The sequence below is a fragment of the Oreochromis niloticus genome, linkage group LG8 (assembly GCF_001858045.2).
Source record: "Oreochromis niloticus isolate F11D_XX linkage group LG8, O_niloticus_UMD_NMBU, whole genome shotgun sequence".
NCBI classification, from domain to species: Eukaryota; Metazoa; Chordata; class Actinopteri; order Cichliformes; family Cichlidae; genus Oreochromis; species Oreochromis niloticus.
In genome coordinates, this window is record NC_031973.2 from 25,152,048 (window position 1) to 25,179,568 (window position 27,521).

General features: G+C 42.4%; 1 protein-coding gene across 4 annotated transcripts; it reads right to left on the bottom strand.

Moving 5' to 3' along the window:
* Window positions 1-57: 57 nt before the first annotated feature.
* itgb4 (integrin, beta 4) lies at window positions 58-27,226 on the bottom strand. Of its 4 annotated transcripts, none has more exons than XM_005447962.4 (42): window positions 26,884-27,226; window positions 21,305-21,387; window positions 20,769-20,851; window positions 20,175-20,276; window positions 19,854-20,058; window positions 19,683-19,779; window positions 19,414-19,585; window positions 18,168-18,431; window positions 17,973-18,062; window positions 17,764-17,886; window positions 16,738-16,905; window positions 16,574-16,650; window positions 16,247-16,455; window positions 15,585-15,688; window positions 15,397-15,492; window positions 15,167-15,299; window positions 14,946-15,071; window positions 13,827-13,945; window positions 13,703-13,736; window positions 13,417-13,611; window positions 13,216-13,319; window positions 13,081-13,139; window positions 12,942-12,965; window positions 12,686-12,834; window positions 12,402-12,581; window positions 12,155-12,303; window positions 10,846-11,053; window positions 10,425-10,742; window positions 10,098-10,270; window positions 9,566-9,746; window positions 9,209-9,346; window positions 8,941-9,123; window positions 8,729-8,857; window positions 6,320-6,487; window positions 6,081-6,227; window positions 5,559-5,693; window positions 4,343-4,492; window positions 4,026-4,214; window positions 3,760-3,915; window positions 3,502-3,666; window positions 1,497-1,616; window positions 58-1,407 (listed from the first exon to the last, which is right to left on the bottom strand). In XM_005447962.4, exons 2-42 carry the CDS (start codon window positions 21,378-21,380, stop codon window positions 1,277-1,279), a joined length of 5,829 nt encoding a protein of 1,942 aa, XP_005448019.1. In that variant the 5' UTR covers window positions 21,381-21,387; window positions 26,884-27,226; the 3' UTR covers window positions 58-1,276. The 4 variants fall into 4 exon arrangements, with proteins under 4 accessions (XP_005448019.1, XP_005448021.1, XP_005448020.1 ...); XM_005447964.3 differs by lacking the exon at window positions 26,884-27,226 and adding an exon at window positions 23,286-23,657; XM_005447963.3 differs by lacking the exon at window positions 26,884-27,226 and adding an exon at window positions 23,279-23,657.
* Window positions 27,227-27,521: the final 295 nt, after the last annotated feature.

The following is a 27,521-nucleotide window of genomic DNA, read 5'->3' on the forward strand; positions in this document are numbered from 1 at the left end:
TTGTTTTTGGTTCACTTATTTTTGCACAAGTTTGCACAAACCATCAGCCAGCACAAAATCATTTAAAATCTTTATTATGTGCAATAAAATTGGTGTATGAAAAAAAATAAAAGTTCAACTGTTAAAAAGGAAGAGATACATAATTGATCAAAAGAACAGGAAAACTCTACTGAATATGTTTTTTGGTGAGACGTTTATCCACTTATCCATTTTCCTACCAAGGAGTTTCCCTCAAAAATGTTTCACAAAAGCATTTTCAAAGAAAATATAAAGCCAAACATTGTAGCACTTGCAGTAGAAGCAAATACAATCTTTCTGTCTTTACCTCATCTCCAAACCTCTATATAAAAACTATGAAAAAAACAATATATTATAATATAACATAATGTGAATGAAAAAGAACCATGACAATGCTATAAAAAGCCCAGTACTTATGTCTTTACACACATTTGTACGGAGGCCTGGAGATGCAAAATATAAAATAAAACAAAACACAACAGGCACCAGGCAGTATAGACAATTACAAATCCTTATCACTCTTAAATGCAACAAATAATATTTTACTGGTATACCTTGCTTTCTTACGAATGCAGATTTCCTCATGCCTCTATGCTTAGGCCTTATTCTTGATTTCAAGGTTTGAATGGTGAATATCCTTTGTGAAAATATTCCCTAATAACTGCAATCTCTTCCACTCTTTCAAGGACTAGGACTCCTTCCATTAAAAAATGGTCTCCCAAAATTTTTATGCAAAGTGAAATGTTTTTTTTTTCTTGTTATGTTTTGTGTTTCTGTTTTGTACCTCAGGGCCACCGTACACATATCTTACTGTCAAAAACTTCTTAAAATGCTAAACACACGGGGCAGAAAAAAAACTTTAAGCATGAAAAATACCAACTTAATTCAAATGTATGAAATACAAAAACATGTTACATCCTTTATATTTTTGATCATGTGCCTGCAGTAGAAAAATCAGGCTTTTGCCTCGTTAGCAGGAAATGTGCAACACAAAGTGAGTTCATAGACATAGCTTGATATTTGATAAGTATGGATATGTTAAAACAAACAGAACTTATAGAAGAAAATGACAGCAGTTTGTAACAGACACGAGTTCTTATGTGGAATGTAATTTTGGTTGCAAAGTGAAAGCTACGCCCCCTCGTACATATACAAAAACACTCTCAGCACTGTGAAGTCGACTCTTTTTAAAAGAGATTCTCAAATATGATTTCTCATTATGTCGAACATTTGGATGCCAGTTTGTCAAACACGCCTTTTAAGATTCATAAAACATCTTCTTTGTGACAGTAGTTGCTCCCATGACGCCCCTCTGAACCACCTCCTTGGTGATCTGACGAGTCACCATGCCGCTAGTCTCTGTGTGCTGCGTAGTCATCATCATCCCATCTGTTGGACAGACAGTGGTACATAACAGTGAGTGAACACATCCTATTTTAAAAAGAAGACAAATAAAGCTTAGTTTATTATTTTTGTACCTGAGAAGAAGGGGTCGTCGAGCATGGTGTGGGAGATGTTAGTTCGTGTGCTGACTTCCGTTGGCATGTGGAAAACCTCCCGCCGTGTCATCGACTGGCTGCTGTGCTGGGACAAAGCACCTACACGAGGCAAGGAAGGACAGAAACAGATGGATGAGAAGTCTGTTATCTCCAAGAAGGAGTGACAGAAGTGCATTGAGCATTACATTATCATATAAGCTTAAGCTATTTCATCCTATATGAGCTTTTAGTTTAACAAAACGTTTACCACCAGAGGGCAGCATTCTACGAGTGGTGTTGAAATGTAGCTGAAATGTGCACTGCTGTTTAATTTCTGACATATTAGGAAGTGTTATGTTTTGGCAGGCTGCCTTTATGCACAAAAATGTTATCTTAATGGCTTGCCTGGTTAAATAAAGGTTCTAATAATTAACAGCACCATCTTGTGGTGTAAAGTGATATTACACAAAAGCCGAACTCTAGGTTCAACTTAGCTGATATCTCCTCAAGATAAGACATATTTATAACTTTTTTGAAATGCAGGTATTTACACTGTGTAAAAATTCATAAAACCCAGGAGCACACGCAAACCTCAAACCCCTGAACTTTAGAAAAAATGTAGACAGAAAAATGTAAATGGCGCCCAAACAGCAGTACAAAGAAGAGCATGTCTCATGCCTCTTTAAAAACTGTTTCAGCTTATATTTAAAAATAACCCAAATCAGGATCTACTTTTAGTTCCTCAAATAAGGACATCCACATGTTGATCGCCAAACAGGAAATGCTGTTTGTTCAAATCTGACAGTTACCGCTGCCCTGCTCTGAAGAGACCTTCAGTGACTTCGAACAGCTACCAAAATAACATTGCAACTTCAAGGCGAGCGACTAAAGCCAAAACAATGAACACCTCGGAGAGTTATCTAGGCAATCTGAATCTACAATGTCCTCTAGCTAACCATCGAGCACAACAAGATGTGCAACTAGCCAACTACTTCCTGTGTGGACGCCCTTTAACTCATTCCCCCATAAAGACGACATTTGGCGAACTCAACGGTACCCTTAATGACGGGTGTTGACACCTCGGTATAAATCAATAACCACGTGATTTAATGACCATCAGGACAGGTTCTGTGTTTTTCCTAGAGTAGCCCTAGTAAGCTGTACAGGCAAAGAAACTTTTCATTTTGACTTTTTGGAACTAAACCGCTTGCAGTATTTTACTCTCTATGATTCAACCAAATGAACTAAACTAGAAGCACTTTCTGTACATTTTCAATCCTACGCAATAACACTGGAAGAGCTTTCAATTGGAAAAACTGAGTATATTAGTGAATCCACAGCACTTTTCATACTTTGTAAAGCTGTCCAATGGGCTGGATCGCGTTTTTCTTTTGGGTGTCATGTAAGGTTCCCTATCTGTAAGTGTAACCCTGAGGTCAACAAGCACCTGTCAATCTTCAGATTTAACTCAGTAACTTCTATTGTGCAAAGCAGCACAACAAAATCTTGTTTTCTTAATGTTGAATCTAAGTTTTAAAAATTTTAAAGTGCATATTAACTCATGGAAATAATAATGTCAGTCAATTTATGCTAAAAAAAGAATTGCTGGACAAATTTCTATCAATTCTTGATGGATCACAGAGACCTCTGCACCTTTGCAGCGCCACAGTCATGCCAATATTTCTCCTTGACTGAGAGGATCATAAATTAGCCCCAGAGGTTCCCAGAAGATGGATCTTTTTTGGTACCAGCTTTAAAATTCATCCAGCATATTCCTGTTACATAACTCCAAAATGTTTGCTCTTGCATAGCCTCAGTCTAAAATGTCAACTCTGTACAGAAGCTGCCCTGCACTCCAATATAGACAAAGAGACTGACATTTACGCTTCTGAGGGGATCAGCTTTTTGTCTATTTCAGGTTCTAGCAACAACCGCTGGGAGTTTTTTTGTTGTATTTTTAAAATTAATATCAGACACCAATCTGTCAGTATGGGCTTCATCTTACTTCCATCCTGAGATTCAATGGTGATGATGCCCTCCCTCTCCGGACCGAAGCCCTGTGTGGTTCGAGCTTGGACCTTAAACTTGTAGGGCATGTTTTCAGTCAGGTTGGGAACGGTCAGACTGGTTTCAGCGCCATCGCCATTCACCTGGAAGGAACGCATATCACCTGCAGGAAACAGGAAACAAAGGTCAAACCAAATTCACACAATTTAAAATGTAACAGTTTTACAGCAAGTGACCTTTGTGCAGAAAGCCTCACCTCCGCCATGCAGCTGTTCGCAGGTAACTACATATCCCAGGATTTCTCCGTTGGGCTGGCGTGGTTTCTCCCAACTGAGCTGCAGCGAATCAGGACTCAGAGCTGTGAACACCAGAGGTCCTGGAGCACTGGGTGTGCTTAGAGTGAAAGGTGAACCTGGAGGAAAAGGTGACAAGCGACAGCATGAGGAAGGAGAAATATTAGATCGAGTGCCTTTGTTAAGATAAGCAGATGTTGTTTTTGTGGGCTGATCAGTGAATGAGCACCTGGCACCGGGTTGAGGGGGCTTTTGGGGTCGACAGCAGACTCGATGGTGATGACGCCCTCTCTTTCTGGACCCCAGCCCTCCTGGCTCTGAGCCTTCACCTTAAACAGGTAGGAGTGATTTGGCAGCAGGTCCTGGATGATCACAGAGTTCTCAGCCGGGTTTGTCACGTTGATACGCTTCATCTCACCTACAGGGAGCAGAGCGTGGTCAACAACACCATCGGAGAAGACGTCAACTGCCTCCATAAACAGGAAGTGAATACACGCACATCCTGTTCTTACTCTTCCACATTAACGTCGTGCTCCTTGCACTTACCTCCATTGAGGAGCTGGTAGAGGACGCAGTAGGACAGGATGTCTTTCTCACAGTGGGGCTCCTGCCAGCTGACTTTCAGAGCTGTTGGTCCCAGAGCAGAAAACACCAGTCTGCTCGGGGTGTCTGGAATGCCGGGGGCGAGTCGTGCATCTGAGAGATAACACACAAAAACATGAGCATCCTAACAGATGTGTAGTGTGTCTCCAGATCAGAGAGGGGACTGATTAGGTTTAAATGAATTTTCTAATTTCACAAAGCCGTTTATCTCCATTACTCTGAGTGCTTTGCAGCAATGTAACTGATTTTAAGACTGTCACAGATTATATATTGCATTATACATTACAGCTCTTGAGTAGTCCTAATAGCACTGCAATTAAAGGCAGCAGGATAAACTGTATTTAACATCAAATTCCCTCACAGACCTTTTATGACATATGAGTTTTGGTAAAAATATAATAAACCCAATATTCATCTCCACCAACTCCTGAGAGATACTCTATTTAATTTAATTTGATTTAACTAGCGCCAAATCACCACAACAGTTGCCTCAAGGTGCTTTATATTGTAAGGTAGACCCTACAATAATAGATACAGAGAAAAACCCAACAGTCATATGACCCCTTATGAGCAAGCACTTTGGCAAAAGTGGGAAGGAAAAACTCCCTTTTAACAGGAAGAAACCGCCGGCAGAACCAGGCTCAGGGAGGGGCGGGGCCATCTGCCGTGACAGGTTGGGGTGGGAGAAAGTCTAGCTGTTAAGCAAATTAATAAATTCACTAAAAAGCAAAACTGTAGTGTGTTTGACTATTAGCATCCCTGCTAGGTCTGAAAAAAGTGATGCCAAGGCACAATTCTTTCTAACGGCCAGCAGGGGGCGACTGCAATGATTGCAACAAGGAGTCAGTTTGTATGAAAATCTAAGCTCTCGATTCCCTTTGTCTGTGAGGCTGGTGATTGAGTTTATGATATCAATTGCTAGCCTCAAGTCTGTTTTATGAGTGTGTTCCCCTTGAAATAATGATGTGATACGTATACATGAATAAAATATTGTGTTAATCTAAAACAAAAGGGATTTCTAGTTGTTAGAACATCGGATCTCAGAGCGAGGCAAAGTTCCACACATTTAAAGAAGCAGCGAAGACTGAAGAGGGGTGCTTTATGCATCACACCCAGCAAACCCTTCCAGTGCTTCCATGCTTGTATGTTGCAGACTTACCATGGAGAACCCTGTCCAGACTATACAAGGCTTCATTGACGTCTGAAGACTGATTCCTGGCCCTCGAGCCCTGAGACAGGCTGTAGCTGAAGTGACTCTGAGAGCTGCTCTGCATCCCAGTGTAGCCGAACCCACCTGATGGCGCATTGAGCAGGGGAAAGGAGGCAGGGGTAGAGGGGAGCAGGACACCAGGAGGTAAAGAAAATGATGGAAGCAAAACAGAAGAGGGAGGAAAAGCGCATAAGGAGGGAAGAAAAAAGAGGTAGAATACAAACGAGGGTAGGGAGAGAGAAACAGCGATAGTCAGCTTAGCTCCTGCAAAGTCTGCTGTGCAGCCAACAGCCCCAACCCTGCTAACAGATGTCCAAACCAATGGGCTCATGCGCTTGCACAGTTTACCTGCCGAGGCATCTTGACTGTTGCACTCCAAAAAAATTAAAAAGCGTCTCTCGTGGCCAAGAACAACAGAAATAATTCGTTCTCAATTTCTCTAAATTAATTCAAGCCTCAGTGAAGACTTACCAAGATCTGGGAATTTGCTTGACAGGTCTCCCATGACGATAGAGTCACGGATATTTTCTTCCATGTAGCCTCGGTTCTCCGAACGCTTCCTCAGGATAACGTCAGAGGTGTGGACACCTCCGATCACATCCTGTCTGCGAGAGCCTCCTGCATGAAAGCAGAGACGGATGAAGGATAAAGACTTGCGGTTTTATTAAGTTTTACTTTTTATCAGCGCTGCTCCCGCCCGTCCATCATACCTGGCCCAGACAAGTAGGTGGTGGTTGTTTCTGTGGTAAAGGAGCCGCCCGCCCCTCTGTAGTTTGAGCTCAGAGTGGACATAGGAGAGGACGATGCTGACAGGTTGCGTGTTCCTGACCCTCCGGGAAAAAGGAAATTCTGTTCCCACTTCCCATTCATCATATAATCTGTGACACATGACAGCAAGAGCCGGGGTTGTTAATAACACAATATACAATCTGCAGCATTCATAGCGTTCATTCACTCTCAGTGCCACTGATGGGAAGCAGCCTCAGCCAGAACGCGGAGAGTAAAGCAGCAACAGTTTCAGTCCCGCTTATGTGCAATAAGGAGGTGAGCGCTACAACCGCACTTTGTCATTCAATCAAACTGAAATCACTTCTTTTTTATTGCTAGAAGACTGTATTTTTCTCCACATGTTGTGCTTACTTGTATTGCAGCAGGTTATAATGTCATATTTTGAAGGAGCTCTATTATTTTGTTAATGTGATGGACGCTCACCTTAAACATGGCCAAAGTTACAAATCATGTCACAGTATGTACAAATAATGGATGTGAGCCAAACTCGGGGATGGCACAGATTTCCTTATATGGTCGTTGTATTGCAACACCAGTGAGTATCCAGGTGTACAACAACTTGGGGAAGCCAGGTAAGGAAGAGCCAGTCAGAAGATAGCGGGCTCAAAGGAAGGGGAAGGCTTTTTTTACAGCATAGAGATTTTACTGATTTTGTTTAAGCTTGTTGGTAAAAATAAAAACATAAAAATCACAGAAATAAAACAGCAAAATAGAACTCAGGTTAAAGGCTAGGAAGCTAACACACACTAGCAAACACAGTTATTATATAATCTCAGCATGTTAGCACACATAACTTCTTAGTGTTACAACACTTCCCTTAAGCTGATAAGAAATATTATTAGTCTTAAAGTTTCGCCATTCCAAATTAATGTAGTTAATATTGAGATATTTCATTGACCTGTGGATGAAGTAAAGTATTCTATGATGAAACTAAAGTACTTTCTCTATAAGCAGGTAAAGAAATGAGCATGTCTTCATCTACAGAAGCAAAACTGTTAATGCTGTCGCTTAATGTGTCGAAAACATATCAAATACTGGCAGCGTCCTCAATGTGAATAACCGAGCCGCAAATGTAAAAGCACATTCGAAAATAAAAGCAAAAACAGCTGCAAGAAAAGTGCTCTGCAGAGATGAAACTGTATTTCAATTATTAAAACCCCCCAAAAAGCCTGTTTATTCTGTGCTTCTGCACAATAACTAAGCTTTTAACACAGCTTTATACCACAGGCAAGCTGCCTCCAGATCACAACCTCCCCAGTGGGACACAAAGAGAATAGACCCGATCATCAACTGGAGGTGCAGCAGTTGATGCCAGTGCTCGTCTCTGGGCAGGATAGATGGGGCAGGTGCCGACTAAGGACAAAGGGTAATATTTGAGAGTGATTTAAACCACGACAGCAGAGAGAAACGTAGTTGCCTTGCTGGGAGCATGACTGGCCATGCGTAACAGCTGGCATGCCGGCTGCCTATCTGCGGGGTCGGATGGAGTGGTCTTCACCTGGCAGGGGTGTTTTGGTGTAGCTGGGGTTGGGGGTCTCATCTGAGCTCGTCTCTGTGTCTGTGCTGAGCCGACTGGGGATGACATCCACTCGCCTTTTCCATGACACCTTACGGAGATCCAGGTTGGACCCCACCAACTTCACATATTTCCAGCCTTGATTTGGTGGTTACAGTGGAGAAGCAAGCAGGCCAAGGGTGGGTTTGTTTGTTTTGCTATAGAGTACTTTACAAGAGAAACTGCATGCATGTACTGTACATCTGATTATATAGCGCTTAAGTGCAAACTATCTCGGAGGCGAGTAGCAACTTTAGCACTGCTGGAGAAAAATGAGGGCAACACAATGGCTGAAAAAAGCAGGAGAGTGACAGCAGACTGAAGACAGTTTGGTTTGTGATCACAGAGACATCTACTGCATATTTCTGCGGATGCAGTGGAAGCAGACTTTTGCTGCTGCTTGACTGGGGCGCTGCCTGTAGGAAAAAAAGGACGCCAGATGGAAGCGGTATTAAAAAAGCATGACAGAGCCTTGAGAATACGTTTCTGAGTTTCAGAGCTCTTGTAGGTCTTCCTAATGCTAATGTTTTCAGGCATTTTACACTAAAAACCTGAAAGAAAATGGGAAAGAACCCAAAAAAGGGAAAGTATGTATGTTCCCTCTCTTTCAGAGGGGCCAGCATATTTTGCACAGAGAACACGCTGCCTAACACACGATGCCTCGGAGCATCCAGAGTATGGATTGAAATAACTGGATCCACGTCACAGTCACAGCTCATTCTCTGACACTATCAGCTCTTAAGATGAGCTCGTGCTTTTGGCTCTGGATACCTACCGTCACCAGACACACTGGGTGTCTTGGAGCCTACAGGTGACTTCAGCACCTCGTTGCTGTACATCAGGTAGCCGTCATACTCATCTCCCGCCTCGGCATCCACAATGGGGACATCTGGAATGATGGGAACTGGGGACAGAAAGAAAGAGAAAGGGGTAAATGATTTTGCATGGAGGCTGAGCGCTCTGGGGAAGTCTTTGTCACAGACTTACTGGACAGCGGTCTGGCTGGCTGCGATGCCAAGTTGATGGTTGCATCTCTGAAGGGACCCCAGCCCACGCTGTTCTTGGCACGGACCTTGTACTGATAGGTTTGTGCATTCTGGAGGTTCTCGATCAACAGCATTCGCTTTTTAGGATTGTCGATCTTCACTTTCTTAGCTGGTCCCACTGGCTCTGCGAGAAGCAACAGGATAGAATCAAACTTTGGCGCTCCCAGCGCATGTGGAGAATTTGCATGTTTCACGAGCGGGTCTCTTACTCATATCGTCATCGATGGGCGTGTAGATGACCTCGTAAGCCGTAATGTTGCCGTTGGTCTCTGCAGGCTCCGCCCAGCTGAGCTGAGTGACAGTTGGACTGATGACATTGAAGGCCAAACGACCAGGTTCTCCAGGCACTACGGGAAAATGCCACAGCGGCCACTTGTGAGTTTAAATTTAGCCTTGAGACAGGTTGTTCCACACAAACTAGCTCTAACGTGGGGGGTAAATTGTATCGTAACATGATTGCATTGCACCACAGCATTATTATTTGCTATAAGCTGGAGGAATCTGGGCTTTAATGTTAAAAAAATAAGTTGCATTTAACAGGAATTTACTGGGTTCACAGTAATTACCATCCTCCAGTGTTTGACAGGTGACGACGTCAGTATTGTAGCCATCTCCCATTGAATTGTAGGCACACACTCGCATCTCATAGTCACAGTAGGGGTACAGGTTGGTCAAGTCAGCATGTGGAGTCTTCACATCTACGACCTGGGCATCTTTCTCTGGGTCACCATAGATCCAATACTTGACCTAAAAGAAAACACAGCACTTGATAAATATTGCAAAAATCTTCTTGACAGGATTCAGCTCTTACACTAAAGCCCTCTACACGCCGAGCGCATGGCGGAAAAATTAAACAAAGTTCAGAATTTTTTAGAACTTGACTGAAAGTCGTGTATGTTTTGCAGAAAATCTATCCTAAAAAAAGCTGCCAAATGCAGTGATCTGGTTGGTGAGACCTGTTTTTTTCGTGCATAAAAATCAGAAAAATTAAGCGTGATTTAAAGAAATTTGTTCGCTGCTGCAGTGTGAACGGCCGATTAGGAGTCAGTGAGTTTGATAAATATTGTTTCAAGGCCTTATCAGCGATATTTCGCGTACCTTGTACCCCATGGGGTTACCAGGTGGAGGTTCCCAGTTGAGGCGGATGCTTTTGGGTCCAGTTGCTACAGCCTTAGGGTTTTCTGGGGAGAGGAGGTGACCACCAGGCGAGGCAGCTTTCCTGTTTATGAAGCCCTTCTGTGCCATCTGGGCTATTTCCGGAGATCTTGGAACTGTGAGGATTGGAAGGAATTACCAGATAAACAAACATGCAGTAATTCTGTTTCACAATGATTGAAACTTCTCAAATGCCATTTCAGTAAATCTTTGGATCAATGTGTTTGTGGAACTAACAGTTCACTCAACATCGCCTCACGTGTGTCTTACCTCCATCTGTGACATTGACAACGGTGGTCTTCCTGTCTCCAATAGAAGCGTTGGTACTTGGGTCAAATAGCTCCAGCTGGAAGGTCTCAGGCTGGATGGGTCCGGGGTAGGCTTTTGGATCAATCACAATGTTCTTTTCTGTCTCTCCAGGAGCAAACTTCAGAGGGCCAGATAACTCAAAGCGCTGGGCCTTCTTGGTGCGCCATTTCACTGTGGCAGGGGTCTCGGGGCTGCGAGTGCGGACCACTGGAATGGTGTAGGTTGGATCTGTTGTGGTGAAGTTCTGGGTGCCCTTCTTGAACATCATCACACTGGGTTCTGGATGATAACAAACGATAATGTGGGAAAGAGGAGCAACTTTAGCGATCAATTCTTCTCTTAGAATCAAGGCTGTGATCAGAACACTTATGCATCCATTTACCTGGTAGGTCTGTGATGGTGACAGTGGTTCTCGGGTAGCGTCCCAGCTTGGCACTCTGCCTTGGATTACTGAGGTCCATGACAAACTGTTTGACCTGTTTGTCTTCTAGTAGACCATCTTTCTCACTCAGCTCCAGCAGACGAACGGGAACTATCTTCTGAGTCTCACCCGGACCATAGGTCAGGTCTCCTTCTACAGTCAAGTAGTCCTGAAATACATTATGGAGGAACCATTTGGTAATGTGGAAAACCTACTGACCTATACCACAGACACTGACTGTGATTAGAAGATAGCACAAACCTGTAAAGGCTCTAAAGCAGAGGTCCTCGAGAGATGCTGTCCTGCAGCTTTTAGTGTCAGCTACTCCAGCAAGCTGAATCAAATGGTTGAATTACCTCAAGTTTGGCAAAGCCATTCATTTGATGTTGGAACCAGGATGCATCTAAAAGCTACAGGACAGTAGCTCTCGAGGACTGGAGTTGGAGACCCCTGCTTTTTAAATCTGGCTGAAAATAATACATTTAGTGTTTTGGTCACTTCCTTGGATTTTTAGAGGTAATCGTGACCATATTTGGATGATGGTTAGCAAGCTGCATCCACCTTCCTCTTTAATGACACTTAAGGCTAGGGTTGGAGCAGGTGACCCTAAATCCCCACTTAGTTTACGCTGCAATAGGTCTAGGCTGCTGGGGTTTCCATTGATGTCCTGAGCGTTTCTTCTTCACTCATCTTTTTTTTACTCGCTATGTGTTTATACACCACTCTTTTGTCCCGTCTCCCTCCCCTCACCCCCAACCATTCACAGCAGATAGGTGGCCCTCCTTGAGCATGGCTCTGCTGGAGGTTCCTTCCTGTTAAAAGGGAGTTTTTCCTTTCCACTTTCACTGGGTGCTTGCTTGTATCAGGTCATCTGATTTGGGGGCTTTCTCTGTATTATTGTAGGGTCTGTACCTTACAATATAAAACACTTTGAGGTGACTGTTTGGTTATTCGGTATATAAATAAAATAAAATAAAATAAAATCTTTTTAATTTGAAGCCCCAACAACATCCAAATGGATGAGTTATAAAACATTCACCCAGTGTACAATTGTTATTAACAAGCTGCAGAGATGATACAGTTTTTGGACTTGCCATGGTAAGGTAAACGTGTTAATGTCTTTGCTTAAGTTGGGATATTTAACATGGACGTCTGTGAGTGCTGACTCACTTTTGGAGACACCTTAAAGTGGCCATGTTGGCTTAATTTTTCAGTCCCATCCATATCATACATAAAAAGCCACACATGCTATCAGTACGCAGCAGCTCACCTTCTTATCCTTGGCAGTGAGGTCTCGTGAGCGGTATGTGACTTGTGTGCGTCCGTCCTCAATGATCTCTCTGCTGACTGGGATGTTGGCCACTCCATCCTTCCTGCTGTAGGTGTAAGATGGCTGGAGGAATGAAAAGATACTGGTGGCTGGTGGAGGAACAGAGGAAAGAATCAGTTTATACGATCAAACATCATTCACTGTTCAAACCACAGGGCCTCTCGAACTTTAACTCAACATTCCTCACCGTGCTCTTTGATGATGGTGATGTTAACCAAACGTTTTCCAATCTCTGCAATCCCCAAAGGCACATCTACAGCCTCCACCTGCAGTTGTTTCTTATCATCGTCTTCATCTTTGACAAAGAGCGGCACGTGGACATCTACTGATTCCACACCTTCTTGGAACTCCACGGCTCCAGCAGCCTCTGCAGAAGAAGACCGATTTATAGCAGGCAGTAATAAGTGTATAGGTTGGCTTTGCTGCAAACAAAAGATCCATTTTGACCATTTGGGCACGCAAATAACACACCTCTATCTGTAGCTACTGTGTAGTAGCCCGGCACCACTTTCAAGTCGTGGAAGTTTCCAGACTGGACATTCTTTTCAGTAAGTTTGACGATATCTGGGTAGCTGCTGCGAGGAGCAGACAAGACGGTGTCCATGATGGTGTAGTCCTGCCTAAAGAGCACAGCAGGGCCAGAGAAGTTAGACATGAATCACCTTAGGTTCTCTAAGGAGACAATAACCTGTACCGTTTTCTTGCATTATAACAATATTAATGATACCTTTTTCCAGCATTTCTCTGCATTCTGCAAGGACAAAGAAAAATCAATAATTAATGAGAAAATCAACCATTTGTTTCCAGCTTTGATGACAAAATAAGCTCACATAATTTGGTGTTACTGGACATTTAGTCCATCTTACCTGAAGGAGGTCTTCTGGACCTTCTGCGCCCCAGGAATTTGCTTGTACAACTCATTTAGCTACGTGGAAAAACAAACAGTTAAGTGAAACTGTTCCTACACTGATACATGCCCACAAACAATCCAAAAGACTCACATTATCGGCAACTTCCTTGCGGAGCTGGTCACCCTCTCTGGAATCGGGGTGTGTCAGGCTCTCAGAGAAGAGCCTGTTGAGTCGGAGTGAGATCGGGAATGGGACTACAAAGGTTGAAAACAGAAAAAATTTGTGTAAAAGTTAGGCTTTTTTACTCCACTTGACATTTTCTTCAATTTTTCTGCTTTTGAAACAACTCACTGGTCTCTTTAGGGTTTGGCTTTATTAGAGCCTGGGAGTGATTAGGTCCACGGTGGACATTGTCTGTAACCTTCCAGCGAACCACATCGGTTCCTTTGGGTGGACCAGTCCTCACCATCGGTGTGTCAAGATGGTCTGAGGTAAGCAGAGACTGACGGAGCAAATATTCATCTTCTTTGAATCCAACCATGCGGCCTGAAAATAGAATTCAACACAAGGTCGCTCACCTTCAACACAAACCCCTGCTGGAAATGATGAATAATATACAACGTGATAAACATCTTACCTCTCCTACAGCAAGGCAGCAGAGCCAGACAGCTCTGCGTTGAGAAAAGACAGAAACCATTACTTCCCCTGTGACTCATATGGAAAATTAATTATTTACAGTTCCAAATGTGAATGTTTATTACCTGAAAGCAGGCCTTGAAGCAGGCGCAAAACTTCCAGCAGCAAAGCAGCAGAAGCGCCAACAGCAACAAGAGGAACAGGATGAGGGGAAGCAACCACAAGAGACTCCCAGGGGGGCAGTCTGAAGAGTCGTCAGGAGAAATTGATAAAGTTAGAAACAAAATCATAGAAAGCACAGCTGCTAGAGCTGCAGCTCTGTTACACCTCTTCTAAAGTCTGTGTGATATCATTAAATCTTTTGTTGAAGACAGTTATGGATATCTGTTTATGAGCAGTCACAGAATACTGCTGCAAATCTTTATTTCTTAAAATCAAGACTGGATTACAAAGTGTGGAGTGAAGCAATCTACTCCAGGGCTCAGAGCTCATTCGCCGTAACATACTGGAGGAAGTTCTAACTTACTATCCAACTGCTAACTGTGATTAAGCCTTTTTTTTTTTAAAGAAAGGCCCTTATCTGGCTTGCTGCATGGGTGGGGCCATGGTGACTGCAATCCAGGTGAGGTAATACAGGAGTTGAAAACAGGAGTTGGGATACAAGCAGTGCTTCCTCTGAAGGGTGTACAGGCTATCACTTTGAGACAGGGTTAAGACCTTGGGCAATTAGGACACGCTCAGGGAAAAAGCCACTACTTCGCTACATCAAAAGGTGCTAGTTGTCATTCAGGTATCTCACTAGCTTGCCAACTGGGTGTTTCAGGAAGGAGGCCTTTGGGGCAGATCCGGGACACTCTGGAGTTTGCGTCCCGGAGCCTTGGTGTCTTACCAGAAGAGCTGGTGTGTATGTAAGGTGGTGTGTTTGAGGTTCATTTTTTAAAGCCTGAAAAGATTCATTGCACTTCTTAGTGTCGTTAAATACGTTTGCCTAAATAAAGAGCACATAAAGTTAAAGAACAAATAATCCTAAAGTTATTATTATTAATAAGATTACAACACATGACACACTACACCTGCATTTAATTTTCTCCAAGCAACTCTTATCACACTAATGACAACAACTTTTAAATTAAAGAAATTTGTGTGATCATGTAGGATTCCTCCACATTCAGCAATATCACATATTATAACACACGAGCTGTTGTCACAAGAGCACAGAGCAGATGTAAAATACAAACACTCACCCTTCTTTTTGAGCACTTGAACCTCCAAATCTTTCTTTACTGAATCTTTCGGGTTGTCAACGGTGTAGTGGTACGTGCAGTCATCGTCCTCATCACGGAAACTGCATGACTCATACACTTCCTCCTCTGAAAACGCAAACCATGATCATTAAAAGTGTGTTATTACTGCTAAAAGTGTCATAGCTGATCATCATTGTTTAAGTCAATTTGTAGGTTTTTACTTTTTTTCAGTTCGTCCACCATGATGACTTTGAACAGACACTTGTCACACTTCTCTGTTTCCTTCATCTCTCCCGTCTTCCAGGCCTGACACTGGACACAACTCCTTGTGCCCTCACACACACCTAGCTGAGCCTAGAAAAGTTACAAACACACGAAGAGAAGATCAAGCAAGACCGCTTAGATGTTAACTGAGGCTAAAAAGTATTTACATATCTACATATCCACACACCTGGAAATTTGGCTCACAGGCTGAAGTCATCTCCATTCCAGAGTCTGAACATTCACACCGGCCGCATACACATTTACCTCGCCCATTGCAGATACCCTGGCACACACGAGGACACAGTTATGCGCCTCTTATATTTAAAGATACATGATAATTCAATATAATTAACAAATATAACTGGCTCTGCTCACCCCTTTGCTGTCCAGACAGGTCTGGTTGCTTGTGGGACACTCACAAGCATTTCCCGTCCAGCCCTCAGTGCACGCACACTGACCCTTAACGCAAGAGCCACGGTCTGATGAGAGAGGAAAGAATGAGATGTAACATTTTTGTACATTTAGAGAGTTTTGGAAGTAACACTGCTGGAAAATATGATCGCTATTATCAATATTATCAAGGTGACAAAGCTAACAAACCCAGCAAACAAACACAATTGCAATTTACTAAAGTCTTTATCTGCTAAATGTCACTTTGTTATCTAGCTTTTAGAATTGTTTGATATTTGTTTCTAAAAAGATGGCAATAAAGTTGTTGTACACTCATGGCAAACAACCTCTCTTTGTCTCTCTGGCTGAAAAATTAAGCTAACATGAAAGTGTCAAAAATCTGCAGTTCCCCTAGTGGCCACTTGAGGCTGTCTAAAAATGTTCAAGAAGTCTGTGTTTCAGCATTAATGAGTGAATTTCCAGTATTTTATTAGCCTGCTGCCTAGCACTAATTAGTAGCGCCAAGCCGATAATTTCTATGGTAAAATACCCAAAATGACAAAGTCATATGGTGACATCACCGTAATTACATCCATTATTCTTAGTTTGCAGTGGCAAGAGTCACGAAACATCATAGTTTGGCGTACCATTGCAGAGGAAACCTGCATGCCTTTGACACTGGGTCTTGTCATACTCGCAGTAGCGTCCTTCAAAGTGATTTGGGTTGTAGCACATGCAGGTTCCACACTCCTGACATTCTCCACGTCCAGAACAAGGTTCATCCGTTTCTTTTGCTTTGCACTGGTTGATGTCTGCAGCTGAACCACTCCCTGAACAATTACAGAAAGGGCCCACCCTGGAGAGGAGACGTGACAGCAAACTATATTAAACCAAAAAGTCTGAAATCGTTGGTCATATGTGCCATCCTGGTAAGTTTTTAAAAATTTTCTATAGAATGAATAATTAAGTCTCACCAGCCACTATGGCATCGACATTTCCCACACACCAGGTCTCCTTTTCCATTGCATCGAGGTGCATTACGAATGGGTGACTGGAGGAGAGTTAAAGATAAAGTCTTTTAAAGATGATCTGCCATAAAGAAATGTGACTTTAACTAGGCTTTTTGTGTGCTACTAACCTTCTCACAGTCACAGGTTGGACACAAAATTGAGGCATTAACCATGACCCCGGTGCTAAAGGTGGTCGGTTTGACTCTCATTACTGCCTTGTTTTCATTCGGGTTCATTTTGCAGACATGGTTTTCATCAACCATCCGTTGAGCTTTGAGCCGCATCATGAACTTACCCTAGAGATCATACAAACACACACACACACACACAAAAATCATGTTTCCAAATCCATTTAGGTAGTTCCTGCTTCCTGTGGTTGGCTGAAAAAGTGAATCAGTCCCCACAGACTCTCATATGAAAATATCAGACTTTAGAGTATTAAAATGCATTTTTACAACCTGATAAAAAACTGTTTTGGCCTGGTTTCCTTTTATAACTCTGATTTGGGTCCAGTTTCATCGGTTTCATCATTCATTAATTATTAGGTTAACTGGTGACTGGCTATGGCATGAACATGAGCATGTTTGGTTGTCTCTCTCTTGCTTTCCTGTTAAAGACTGGTGACGTATAGCTAAGTTGAATAAGCAGATAAACAAGAAAATAGATGTATGGATGTTTAACAGAGCAAAAATGTGTAAAAAACAGTGATTTTCTGCCAGGGCAAGCAAAACCTAATGATTTGTAAATGATTTGTACAGTGTATCCTTTTCCACTGTAACACGAGTTTTCTCTTAGTAACCACTGTGACCAAAATGTCTGGGGCTCATTGTCTCTGCCTGCCTTTCTGTAAAAGTCACCACATGCCACTAATGAAAAATAATTATTTACTATTTGGCAAGACAGTAAAATGGTTATTACGTTTCATAGAATATCCTCACGTCGATTTTATGACTCTTTTGTAGTTTGCTTTATCATGCAATTAACTGCAGTGTGCCTTAATTATGTATATCAGTTTTTTTTACAGTAAAATAGGGAGTCCAGTGTATACATCGTTTGAATTCTGAAAATCCCAGTTGTTGCCAACAAAAATAATAATCTATTACACAAATACATTCATTAGTAAAATAATTGTTTATATCTTTTTTTGCACGTACAATTTTTCCTGGCTGGAAATTAAATTCCCCGTATTGTGCAATCTGTCCACTTTCTTTAAAGAACTTCGCCTCAAAAGCCTTGGGCCTGTCCTCTGCACGGATGCTCATCTTAGCTCGGATATTCTGAAAAGACACACAGTATGAAAACCTATCAGCATGCAGAGATTAACCGAACAGGGTACAAAGTGCTAGCAACTGTAAGCTGTTACCGTAAAGGCAGTCTCCATGACTTGAAGGATATTGGATGAGTCTTCTTGCAGCAGACCAACCTCAGCAATGGGAAAATACTCTTTGAGTTTCTGCACACAATACAAAAAATGTCATGGCATAAAAAAGGAGTTATCTATTTATCACAGACTTTCGGCATGACTTCAGTGAAATATGAAGATCTAAAGCCCACCAACCTGGTAGTATGTGTAGGAGTGGTCAGTGACAGCAAAGATTGGGATAATGTTGTTTTTTCCCAGGAGACGGACCAGCGTTGGTATTGATGGGTAATCCTGTTTTGTAGCCTCTGTGTAAGAACCGTTCTCGTTGAGATGGCACTGCTCATCATTGCGTGGCAGGACGCCTGCTAGCACATTAGCGCCATCAGCTTCATAGTGGAAGGCTGACTCCGTGGAGAAGACCAGGAGATGTGTGCTGCCTTGTCGCCAGCCAATTTTATCCTAGAATAACAAGATACAATGTAGCGCAAAAGATATGTAGTAAATAAATTACAAGGACATTTAGGGAAAAAGCGCATGTTCAAGCTTTGCTGGGCAGAAGCCCTTCTTTCCAAATATTCTTCAAACAATAACTCCTCATTTTCTGCCCACTTGGAGGCAGAAGAAGCTAAAATGTAATGGAAATAGAATCTACTTGACAGGAAACAGCTACTGTGTTTATAAGCTACTTGGTAAAATTAGCACCAAGGTTTTCAAAATATGACCTGAAGGAACTAAATAACCTTTTGTGTATAAAAAAAACTAGTGTTCATTTCATTAAGTCACACTTCAATTCATATTATGATAGAGGAATGCAGCATTGTAGACATTTTCTTTTTATTGCACCTGGGAAGAAATATAACTGCTGGAAAAAAAAATATGTCGCTGCTTTTTGCTCATGGTTTTGCTCATTGTTCTCTTAGTTTCATCAGGTGGTGATCTCCAGCACTGGAACAGTTGAGAGCTGAGCATGAACCAGCCGGAATGAGAATTAACACCTTCATATCTGAGGCTATAGTTCTGAGCAGGAAGAGGGTGAAGTGCCCGCTCCAGGTCAGCGACAAGTTGCTGCCCCAAGTGGAGGAGTTTCAGTATCTCAGGGTCTTGCTAGTTGGGCATCTGACAAAGATGCCTCCTGTTTGAGGTGTTCTGGTCATCTCCTACCAGGAGAGGTAGAACAGGAGTAGGTCCTGGGGTAGATCCAGCACACAGTGGAGAGATTATGTCTCTCTGCTGTCCTGGGAATGCCTGTGGTTTCAGTGGATGAGCTGGAGGAGGTGATTGTGTAACGGACTGGGCTTTTCTACTTAAGCTGCTGCCCCTGCGATCTGGCCTGGACAAGCGGCAGAAAATGGACCAATGGAAGGGTACCGGTGACAGTCTTAGACCTATGAATTTAACACAAATGTAGGCATAGCAACACTGGTTTAGTATTTTTATTTACCCCGCACACTGCAGCCTGTAATATGGCATCGAAGCCTCCCTCTGGGGCATCCAGGTTGCCAGATATTCTCTCCTTCTGAAGTTTCTGGGTGAATTCATTTACGTTGCTTGTCAATTTAATGACATTTTTGAAAGCAAACGGAGGGTCGCTGTTGGGCCATGGCTGTTCAAGTCTGACAAAGAGGATGGAAAAAAGACAAAGATGATATTATGTTTTGACTCTGCTAATGCAGGTACAGACTGTGCTCAACTTTCTTCATTTTTTCTTACTTGTTGGGCCTCATGTCAGTCTGGGGCTCTATCACTTTGTCCACAAACTCTCCGAATCCAATAGTGTAGTCATTCGACAGGCGCCCCACCAGCGAAGCTACAGGAAATACATGCCCAGTCAGTATAACATCGACACTCATCAGGACACATCACCTTTGCAAGGATGCTCACCCAACTCATTCCCCATTTTTTTCAAGTTGTCCAAATCGTCCTCCATGGAATTTGAGAAGTCCATAAGAATATAAAGATCCAGAGGGCCTTTCTCTGGGGCAAACACCTCCACCGTCATGTTTTTCTCCTCCCCTGGCAGGAAGGTCATCATGGTACTCTGTGGTGACACCTGAGACTTCTGAAGATTCATGTTGATTCGTTCATTCTGAGCAGAAGGAGAGAGAGAAGAAGAAGAACAAGTGAAAGTTGAAATCTAGAAATTCTTTTGACTGAAAACAATTAATCTAAGGCCAAACTGGTGGAAGAGTGATCAGGACTTACCTTTAGTATCTCCTGGCTGCTTTTAACTGTAATGATGCTTGCAGCCTGGCAGCCATGGACAATTATGTTCTTATGCAGGTCACAGCGAGGGCCATTATAGGTCTGAGTGAGAAGGAAGATTGATTTGTGAAGACTGCTTTCCTGCAGAATTTTTATTTGACCGCTTAGGTAAGATGATTGGAAAGGGAATACATTCAGTCTATAGACCAGGGACGTGACACTCATTATACAGACCATATACAACAGACTTAAGTGGTCGGACCAGTGAAACTACATGATAAATGTGTAAAATTACAGAAAAGGTTTTTGCAGTTCATTGCCCAAACTGTCCTGTAATTATAAAACATAAAGTTTTCATTCATTCACAAAAATATCCTTTGTTCTGTAGATTTACTTCAAGAAAAAAGCAAACCAGACACTTCTTTAGTGTATAGTTGAAAAACAGGAACTTTTCTGTCATTTAAATGTCACTGTTTATCTATTAGTTGTTGACTAGTTACTAATAGATAAACTTCACTACTTCACATAAGGCAACAGTGTTGAGAATCAATCGTCTTTCTGCTCTTTCGTATTTCTGCAGTTTCTCACTCTCACCTCTTCAGAGCAGTAAGCGCAGCCGACCCCCGCCTGCAGACATTCTGAGCAGGAGCTGGCCCTGGAGGCAAAGCAGTAGTTCTCTGTTGGAGCAGAAAGAAAATGGGATACTCTCAGAAGGAATCACAGAGAGGAAACGCAGTGAGAACCCAACCTGTGAACAGCAGCTCAACTGAAACCAAGCACATCTTCAAATCGGTTGTCTCTCATTTTGGTCCTGTATTCCGTAAAAGTTGGCTAAACCAGCAGGTTTAATGGAGCTTTTATAAAAATTAAAGTCAAATCCAACTTCTTCATTCATAAAAAATAAATATGTCAGTTATAGCTTTCAGTAATCAATTTGTAATTTAGTCGACATAATGAAATGAGTGTACAAATCTGCAAATGATCACAAGACCGTTTGCAGATATCGCAGGTTCTGCCAATCTACACCTCAGTGGCTTCAAACAAACATCACTGAGAAATATTTCACAATAAATGCTCTCAATAAATAAATGTTTGTTTAGTTCAGGTAACATGCATCTGGTCTTTCTCACCTTCAGCATAGGAGCAGGTCAACAGGACCGCTAGAAGCGCGATCCCTACCGAGAGATGTAACGTCCATCTCCCCATCTCCTTCCTGCAAGAGAAACAAAACAAATTTGAAAAAAAAAATCAAATGTAGAAGAATGCTCAAATCCACTTTTAGGGAAAGAAAAGAAAAAAAGAAGGTCAGAGAATCTACTTTCCTCTGGTGTAATTTGAACCACCTGTACTCTCAGGGCCAGACAGAGAGATCAGTCCCAGACGCTCCCCTTACCTTCACTTCAGTTTAGCAAAACAGCAGCTTCCAAAGACAAACACTAGACCCTATTAAAATACATTCCGCTTCCACTGATTTCTATTCTTTAAAACAAAGGTCACTTTTTAAAATAATTGAATGTGCTCATAAATAGTGATTTGCAGACTGGGTGGGTACAGCCAAATACAATAAATAAATCTTCATATCTAATTGAAACTCTGTTAACTGACTTCTGCAGAAGAAAAAGCTGCTTCTGAGGTCGATCGTGCCCAACACTGGGGACCATACATCTTGCACTACACACATTCAATACAGCTCCACTGCAATGGTGGAGGTGGAAATCTCAGATACAGATAAATAAAGGAAAAAAGGTTCCCAGCTAATTTTATCTTTGCAGCAGAGCAATGGATCGAATCCTGACATGAAAGGGCGGATGCAGGGTGGGACCTGGACATATTCGCAGCAGCATGCTGTGCAGACTCTTCACAGCAAAACCACTTTATAATTTCATACTGGAATCTTGGATGGAAGCTGCAAAAAACACTCCACTGAACATGGCACCGAACAAAGGGCGCTGTGTGGCATGAAATGTCTCGGTAATTGCTGCAGTGGGCAGATGCGATTTGAGTGCACACACAGAAAAAAAAGGAAAAAAGGAAGAAAAGAAGGTGATTCGGGCCGCGAAGATTTACAACCCTGAAAAGGAATTTCTCCTTCGGGCGAGAGAATGACCTGTGCGAGTTAAAGACACGGCCTGAAAAACACATGGGAAAGGAAACCTGGCAACTCGGTGTGAACTTGAGCTGGCTGCAGGTGTGTGTGTGAGCAAGGGTGATCATAAAGAGCTGGGCCTGAAACACAGAACAAACCAGCTCTTATCCCCAAACTTAATCATGAGTCGCTGAATATGAGCTAAAAAAAGTGCAACTTTGTATTTTGCTCCTGCTCAGGCAAAATCAAAGGCACGCAGGCATTTATGACACTGACACTGACACAAATTACAGCTTTGAGGGGACAGAAAACAGAGCAGAGTCATTCGTGCTGTTTTTTTGGTTTTTTTCTTTGCTCTGAAGGATTCTGCGGGGCATTTCCCAAACCCCAAAGCTGGGCTTGTTTCTGCACAGACAACAACATGCCCGCCAGGTGAACATACCACCGCTGGGTGTGGGTCCGACCTCGTCTTGACATCATCAGTGAAAGGGCAGGAGGGTCTTTTGTAACATGTTTGAAGGGTGACACCTGAAAACCATCCCTGCTATCTACAAATTCCTCCCTTAAAACCACAAATAGCACAAAACAAGCAGCAACACAACAGGTCTGGAGGTTTAATATCAGCAAAAGAAGAAGGATTACTCTCCTCATAGCTGATCCGCTTCACCTGTGCTACACTGCAGTCTGGGTCTTGATGTGAGCAATCATGCAGAATGAGAAGCCAAATTCACACACACACGAAGACAAAAGAAAATAACAAGTAAACTTAAAGCAACTTTGTTTAAACCTCAGTCATCGGTCTTGCAGGCAATTCTAAAACCATGTGGCCTGATATAAAGTTATATAACGCACGTTTCACAGCCAGACACTTTGCTCAAAAGTCATGCAAACACCGACAGGTAAAGTAGCCAGTCGATTTCTCAAAGCTCTGCGAGGATCGTTTAAAGAGGACGCTGAAAACAATGGAGCCATCGGGCAATTTACAACCACACATAAAGAGATTACTGATCAAACAAACCTCTTACTGTGTTCTCGCCCAGTCCAGGTCCAAAAGTCCAGCAATAAATAAGAAAACTATTTCCCTGTTTTTTTTTCTCTGCTTTGTTTGACCCAGGAGTTTGGTGAAGAGTTTTTGTATCCACCTGTTAGCGGAAAAAGGAAAAAAAAAACCCAAAAACTTCAAATCCTTGTGACCACGTTGACAGTTCCTCTTAAAAACAGAAACCGACACACTTCCAGCTTCCACTTTCTTCTGTTCCTGTACAGTCCGCTCTGGTCAAATATTGACTTATTTGCCCTCAAACTCCGCTCACTCAAGTAAGAGTGAGTGTGTGTGTGTCTCAGAGTGTATGTGGGAGAGATATGAGACGCAGTGAGAGCAGCTGAGTGAATATACTGCGAGGGCTGTGACTTGATCCCTCCTTTTGCTCCTGCATGCTCATGCACATGCTCACACACACACACACACACACACACACACACACACACACACACACTCACTTTCCTATCCAGGTGAGTAGTTCTAACAGATAGAGTTAACTCCCTTCCGCCACCTCCATCTTCCCCACCCTGTTAAGTTAAAAGGTCCACACCTCTGTGCGTCAGCCCCCCTCTCCCGCCCGTTACATTCCACCCCAGCGGGAGTTCACCTGTGTGGGCTTGACACTCTGCAGTCAGTCCCCTCCTTCAGCAGCCTCCTCCCATGCTCTTGGGAGTGGCACACAGAGCAGAACTCTGCCTGCAGGCTACGGGAAACAGTTTTGTGATTTGTGTTTACACAACCGTGTACTCATACTTGCAGGGCACATTTTCTTCTTGTACTTACTTCTTCCAGTATTTAATATTAATGTACTGATTGCCACACTTCACAGTCCTTGCAGTGTTTCCTTTTTTTTAGTGTAGGTACATTTTAAACTGAAGGTACACAAAATTTCACAATTTCAATGTTTAAATATATTCAAGTGTCATTCTCACAATTTGTTGGAACATCTTTCCAACCGAACAGCAGAAGAAGATCAGAATATCAATGCCATATTGGGCAGCTCGTAAGGGCTCGGTGTCCCAGCTCTGCATGACATCGTTTGTGCATTTTGTAACAAAATGCACAAACCCTCCATACTCCATACTTAATTTTGAACAAAAGTTTTGTTCAAACTTAAGTATGGAGGTCCTAAAGTGCAAAAAAACAAACATTTTTCTTAAAAAGGGAACATTTTCATTTTGATCTGTTTTCTTTTTCTTTTCTCTTTTAGGGGGTCACGTTTTTTGGATTTTATTTATTTTTTCATGTTTGGATTTTGCACTTCAGGACTCCTGCATGAGGACTGCAAATATTATTAAATTTAATATTATTAAACATCTAGAGACTGAACAGATTCTCGATTGGATTTAGACACCAGACAGGTCAGGGATAAAGTTATTGAGAAATTTAAAGCAGGCTTAGGCTACAAAGCCTTGAACATCCCACGGAGCACTGTTCAAGCGATCATTCAGAAATGGAAGGAGTACGGCACAACTGTAAACCTACCAAGACAAGGCCGTCCACCTAAACTCACACGCCGAACAAGGAGAGCACTGATCAGAAATGCAGTCTGGTGTCTAAATCCAATCGAGAATCTGTAGCAAGATCTGAAACTGCTGTTCACAAACGCTGTCCATCTAATCTGACTGAGCTGGAGCTGTTTTGCAAAGAAGAATGGGCAAGAATTTCAGTCTGTAGATGTGCAAAGCTGGTAGAGACATACCCTAAAAGACTGGCAGCTGTAATTGCAGCAAAAGGTGGTTCTACAAAGTATTGACTCAGGGGGCTGAATAATTACGCACACCCCACTTTTCAGTTATTTATTTGTAAATAATGTTTGGAATCATGTATGATTTTCGTTCCACTTCTCACGTGTGCACCACTTTGTATTGGTCTTTCACCTGGAATTCCAATAAAATTGATTCATGTTTGTGGCTGTAATGTGACAAAATGTGGAAAAGTTCAAGGGGGCCGAATACTTTTGCAAGCCACTGTATATTGATTATTGGTGGGGTTAGCAACAGGTTGGCCAACGTCCCAAATTGAAATTGTGTTTCTTTCGACTTGATGGCTGTGAAGGCCATCTGAGTACACAACTCATTCTCATGTTGAAGAAACCAGTTTGAGATAAGTTTACAATTCAATTTTATTTATATAGCGCCAAATCACAACAACAGTCACCTCAAGCTGCTTTATATTGTAAGGTAGACCCTACAATAATACATTCAGAGAAAAACCCAACAATCATATGACCCCCTATGAGCAAGCACTTTGGTGACAGTGGGAAGGAAAAAACACTCCCTTTTAACAGGAAGAAACCTCCGGCAGAACCAGGCTCAGGGAGGGGCGGGGCCATCTGGCTGGTTCCTCTGGTGACTCTCACTTTCATATCAACTAGAAGCAGTCTAGCCATTCTCCTCCGACCTCCGGCATCAACAGGGCATTTTCTGACCTAACAGCTACGCCATGTTCAAAGCCACTTGAGTTCTATAGCATAGGGGGCGCCCCAAAAGAAATTTGCCTGCCCCCAGGCCTTGTGATGGTTATCCAGCCCTGCCTGTGAGTGAGAATCATTTCCATTTTAACACTATATTGCTGCAGTGTTGAGTGATCTCTATAAGAAAGCGCTTGTGCTACTGTGTGCTCGCTATTAAAAATGCTTGTGTTCCGGTTGAGTTCTGAGAGAAGCCACATATTAGATGTCTGTTTTGGACTTTAAAAGACTTCAACTATTATCTTTTACTTGCCTACATTCCTTCAAAACCCATGCCCCTCAGGCTTTTTTGTTTAGATGTCAGGACTCTCATTAATCATTGGACCATTTTGTAGTTGAACGTACTCAGTAAACCCCTGCTCTGCCCTTTTACTGTAACTAACCCTTTAATCTTTGCTTCAGTTTAATTTTTTGCTCTTTAATACATTTCTTGCATTGCATGAAGTTTGCAAAAGGAAGTAGCAGGAATTCCAGATAGGGGCAGAGTCCGATTGAGCAATTTTATGTGTATTTATCTGGAAAAGCTTTTCCTCTGCTCTCCAGCAGACCACACAACAGGTGTTAAAGGTCATTCACGATCACTTACTGTCTCCGCAACACATCTTCTCCAACGCGTGGACCAGATCTGGGATTTAAGGACTCAAACTCAAATGTGAAAACATCTCTTTTCCCTTTCACAACATGAGCAGCCTGAATGGGGACATACAGAGCCACACTCCTAGCAACCAGATCTGGTTTGAGACAATGGTTCACTCTCCAGGGGAACAAAACTTGTTAGAAACAACTCTTCTTTACACTTTTTGTTTTTTGGCTAACGCTGAAGGAGACATGCCAATCTAAACAGCCCTTTTAGATGTTGAACGAGGTAAGGGGAAGGTGTGGCACACCTGCTGTATCATTTGTACAATCAAGCAAGGGATCGTGTGAAAGAAGCTTTGTGCTAATTATACATGTACATACATGGTTATACATATACCAGTCAGTTACCATGATTCACCCTTAGTGGGACCTAAAGGTAAAATTGATAATAAACCGTTCAAGGACCACAAATACACTGCTGGTTCCTGCGTATGCAGACATGCTAATTATGAGTTTAGACATTACTTACTGTTTACACGATGCTCCTGTAGTGAATTGAACTCATCTGCAGAATAGATGGAGCTTTTTTTCCCCCCACCGCAGGCAGCTGGAAAAAAAGGGGTAAAGTTTTGGATTCAGACAAGAAGCCCAACAAGAATGTCCCCACTTCCCAGCTCCCCTCTCCACGTTTCAGCCTGAGTCACTGGCAACTCTTTGCCAATTTACATGACAAAAACTGCGCTTGTTGGATCACTGAGTTCATTCACCACTTATAATGGCGTCTCCCCGTTCTTCTTCTTCCCACTAATAAATCTGCTACTGCGCACACATTTCACACACAGCTTTGCAACTACACGTGGAAAAGTAACACAACCCTGTATATGTTACAAGACCACGACGCTAACAATTAATTACTTTGGTAAAGCTGTGCTGTAACGCGATTACGAGCGTTGAACGCAGTGTAGCGAGAAAAGCTTCCTTATGTCAAATATCTCTATACAAGCACAAATAACTATCCTTTACATGGTAATAGAAAGCTATGTTAAGTGTTTGAGGGTGACATGTAGTGCAGACTATGTGAATAATTACCTCAATAAAAACACAGTTACTCTGTCATTTTACGGGTAAAATGCTAACAGAAAAAGTAACATTTGTTTTAATTAGGTT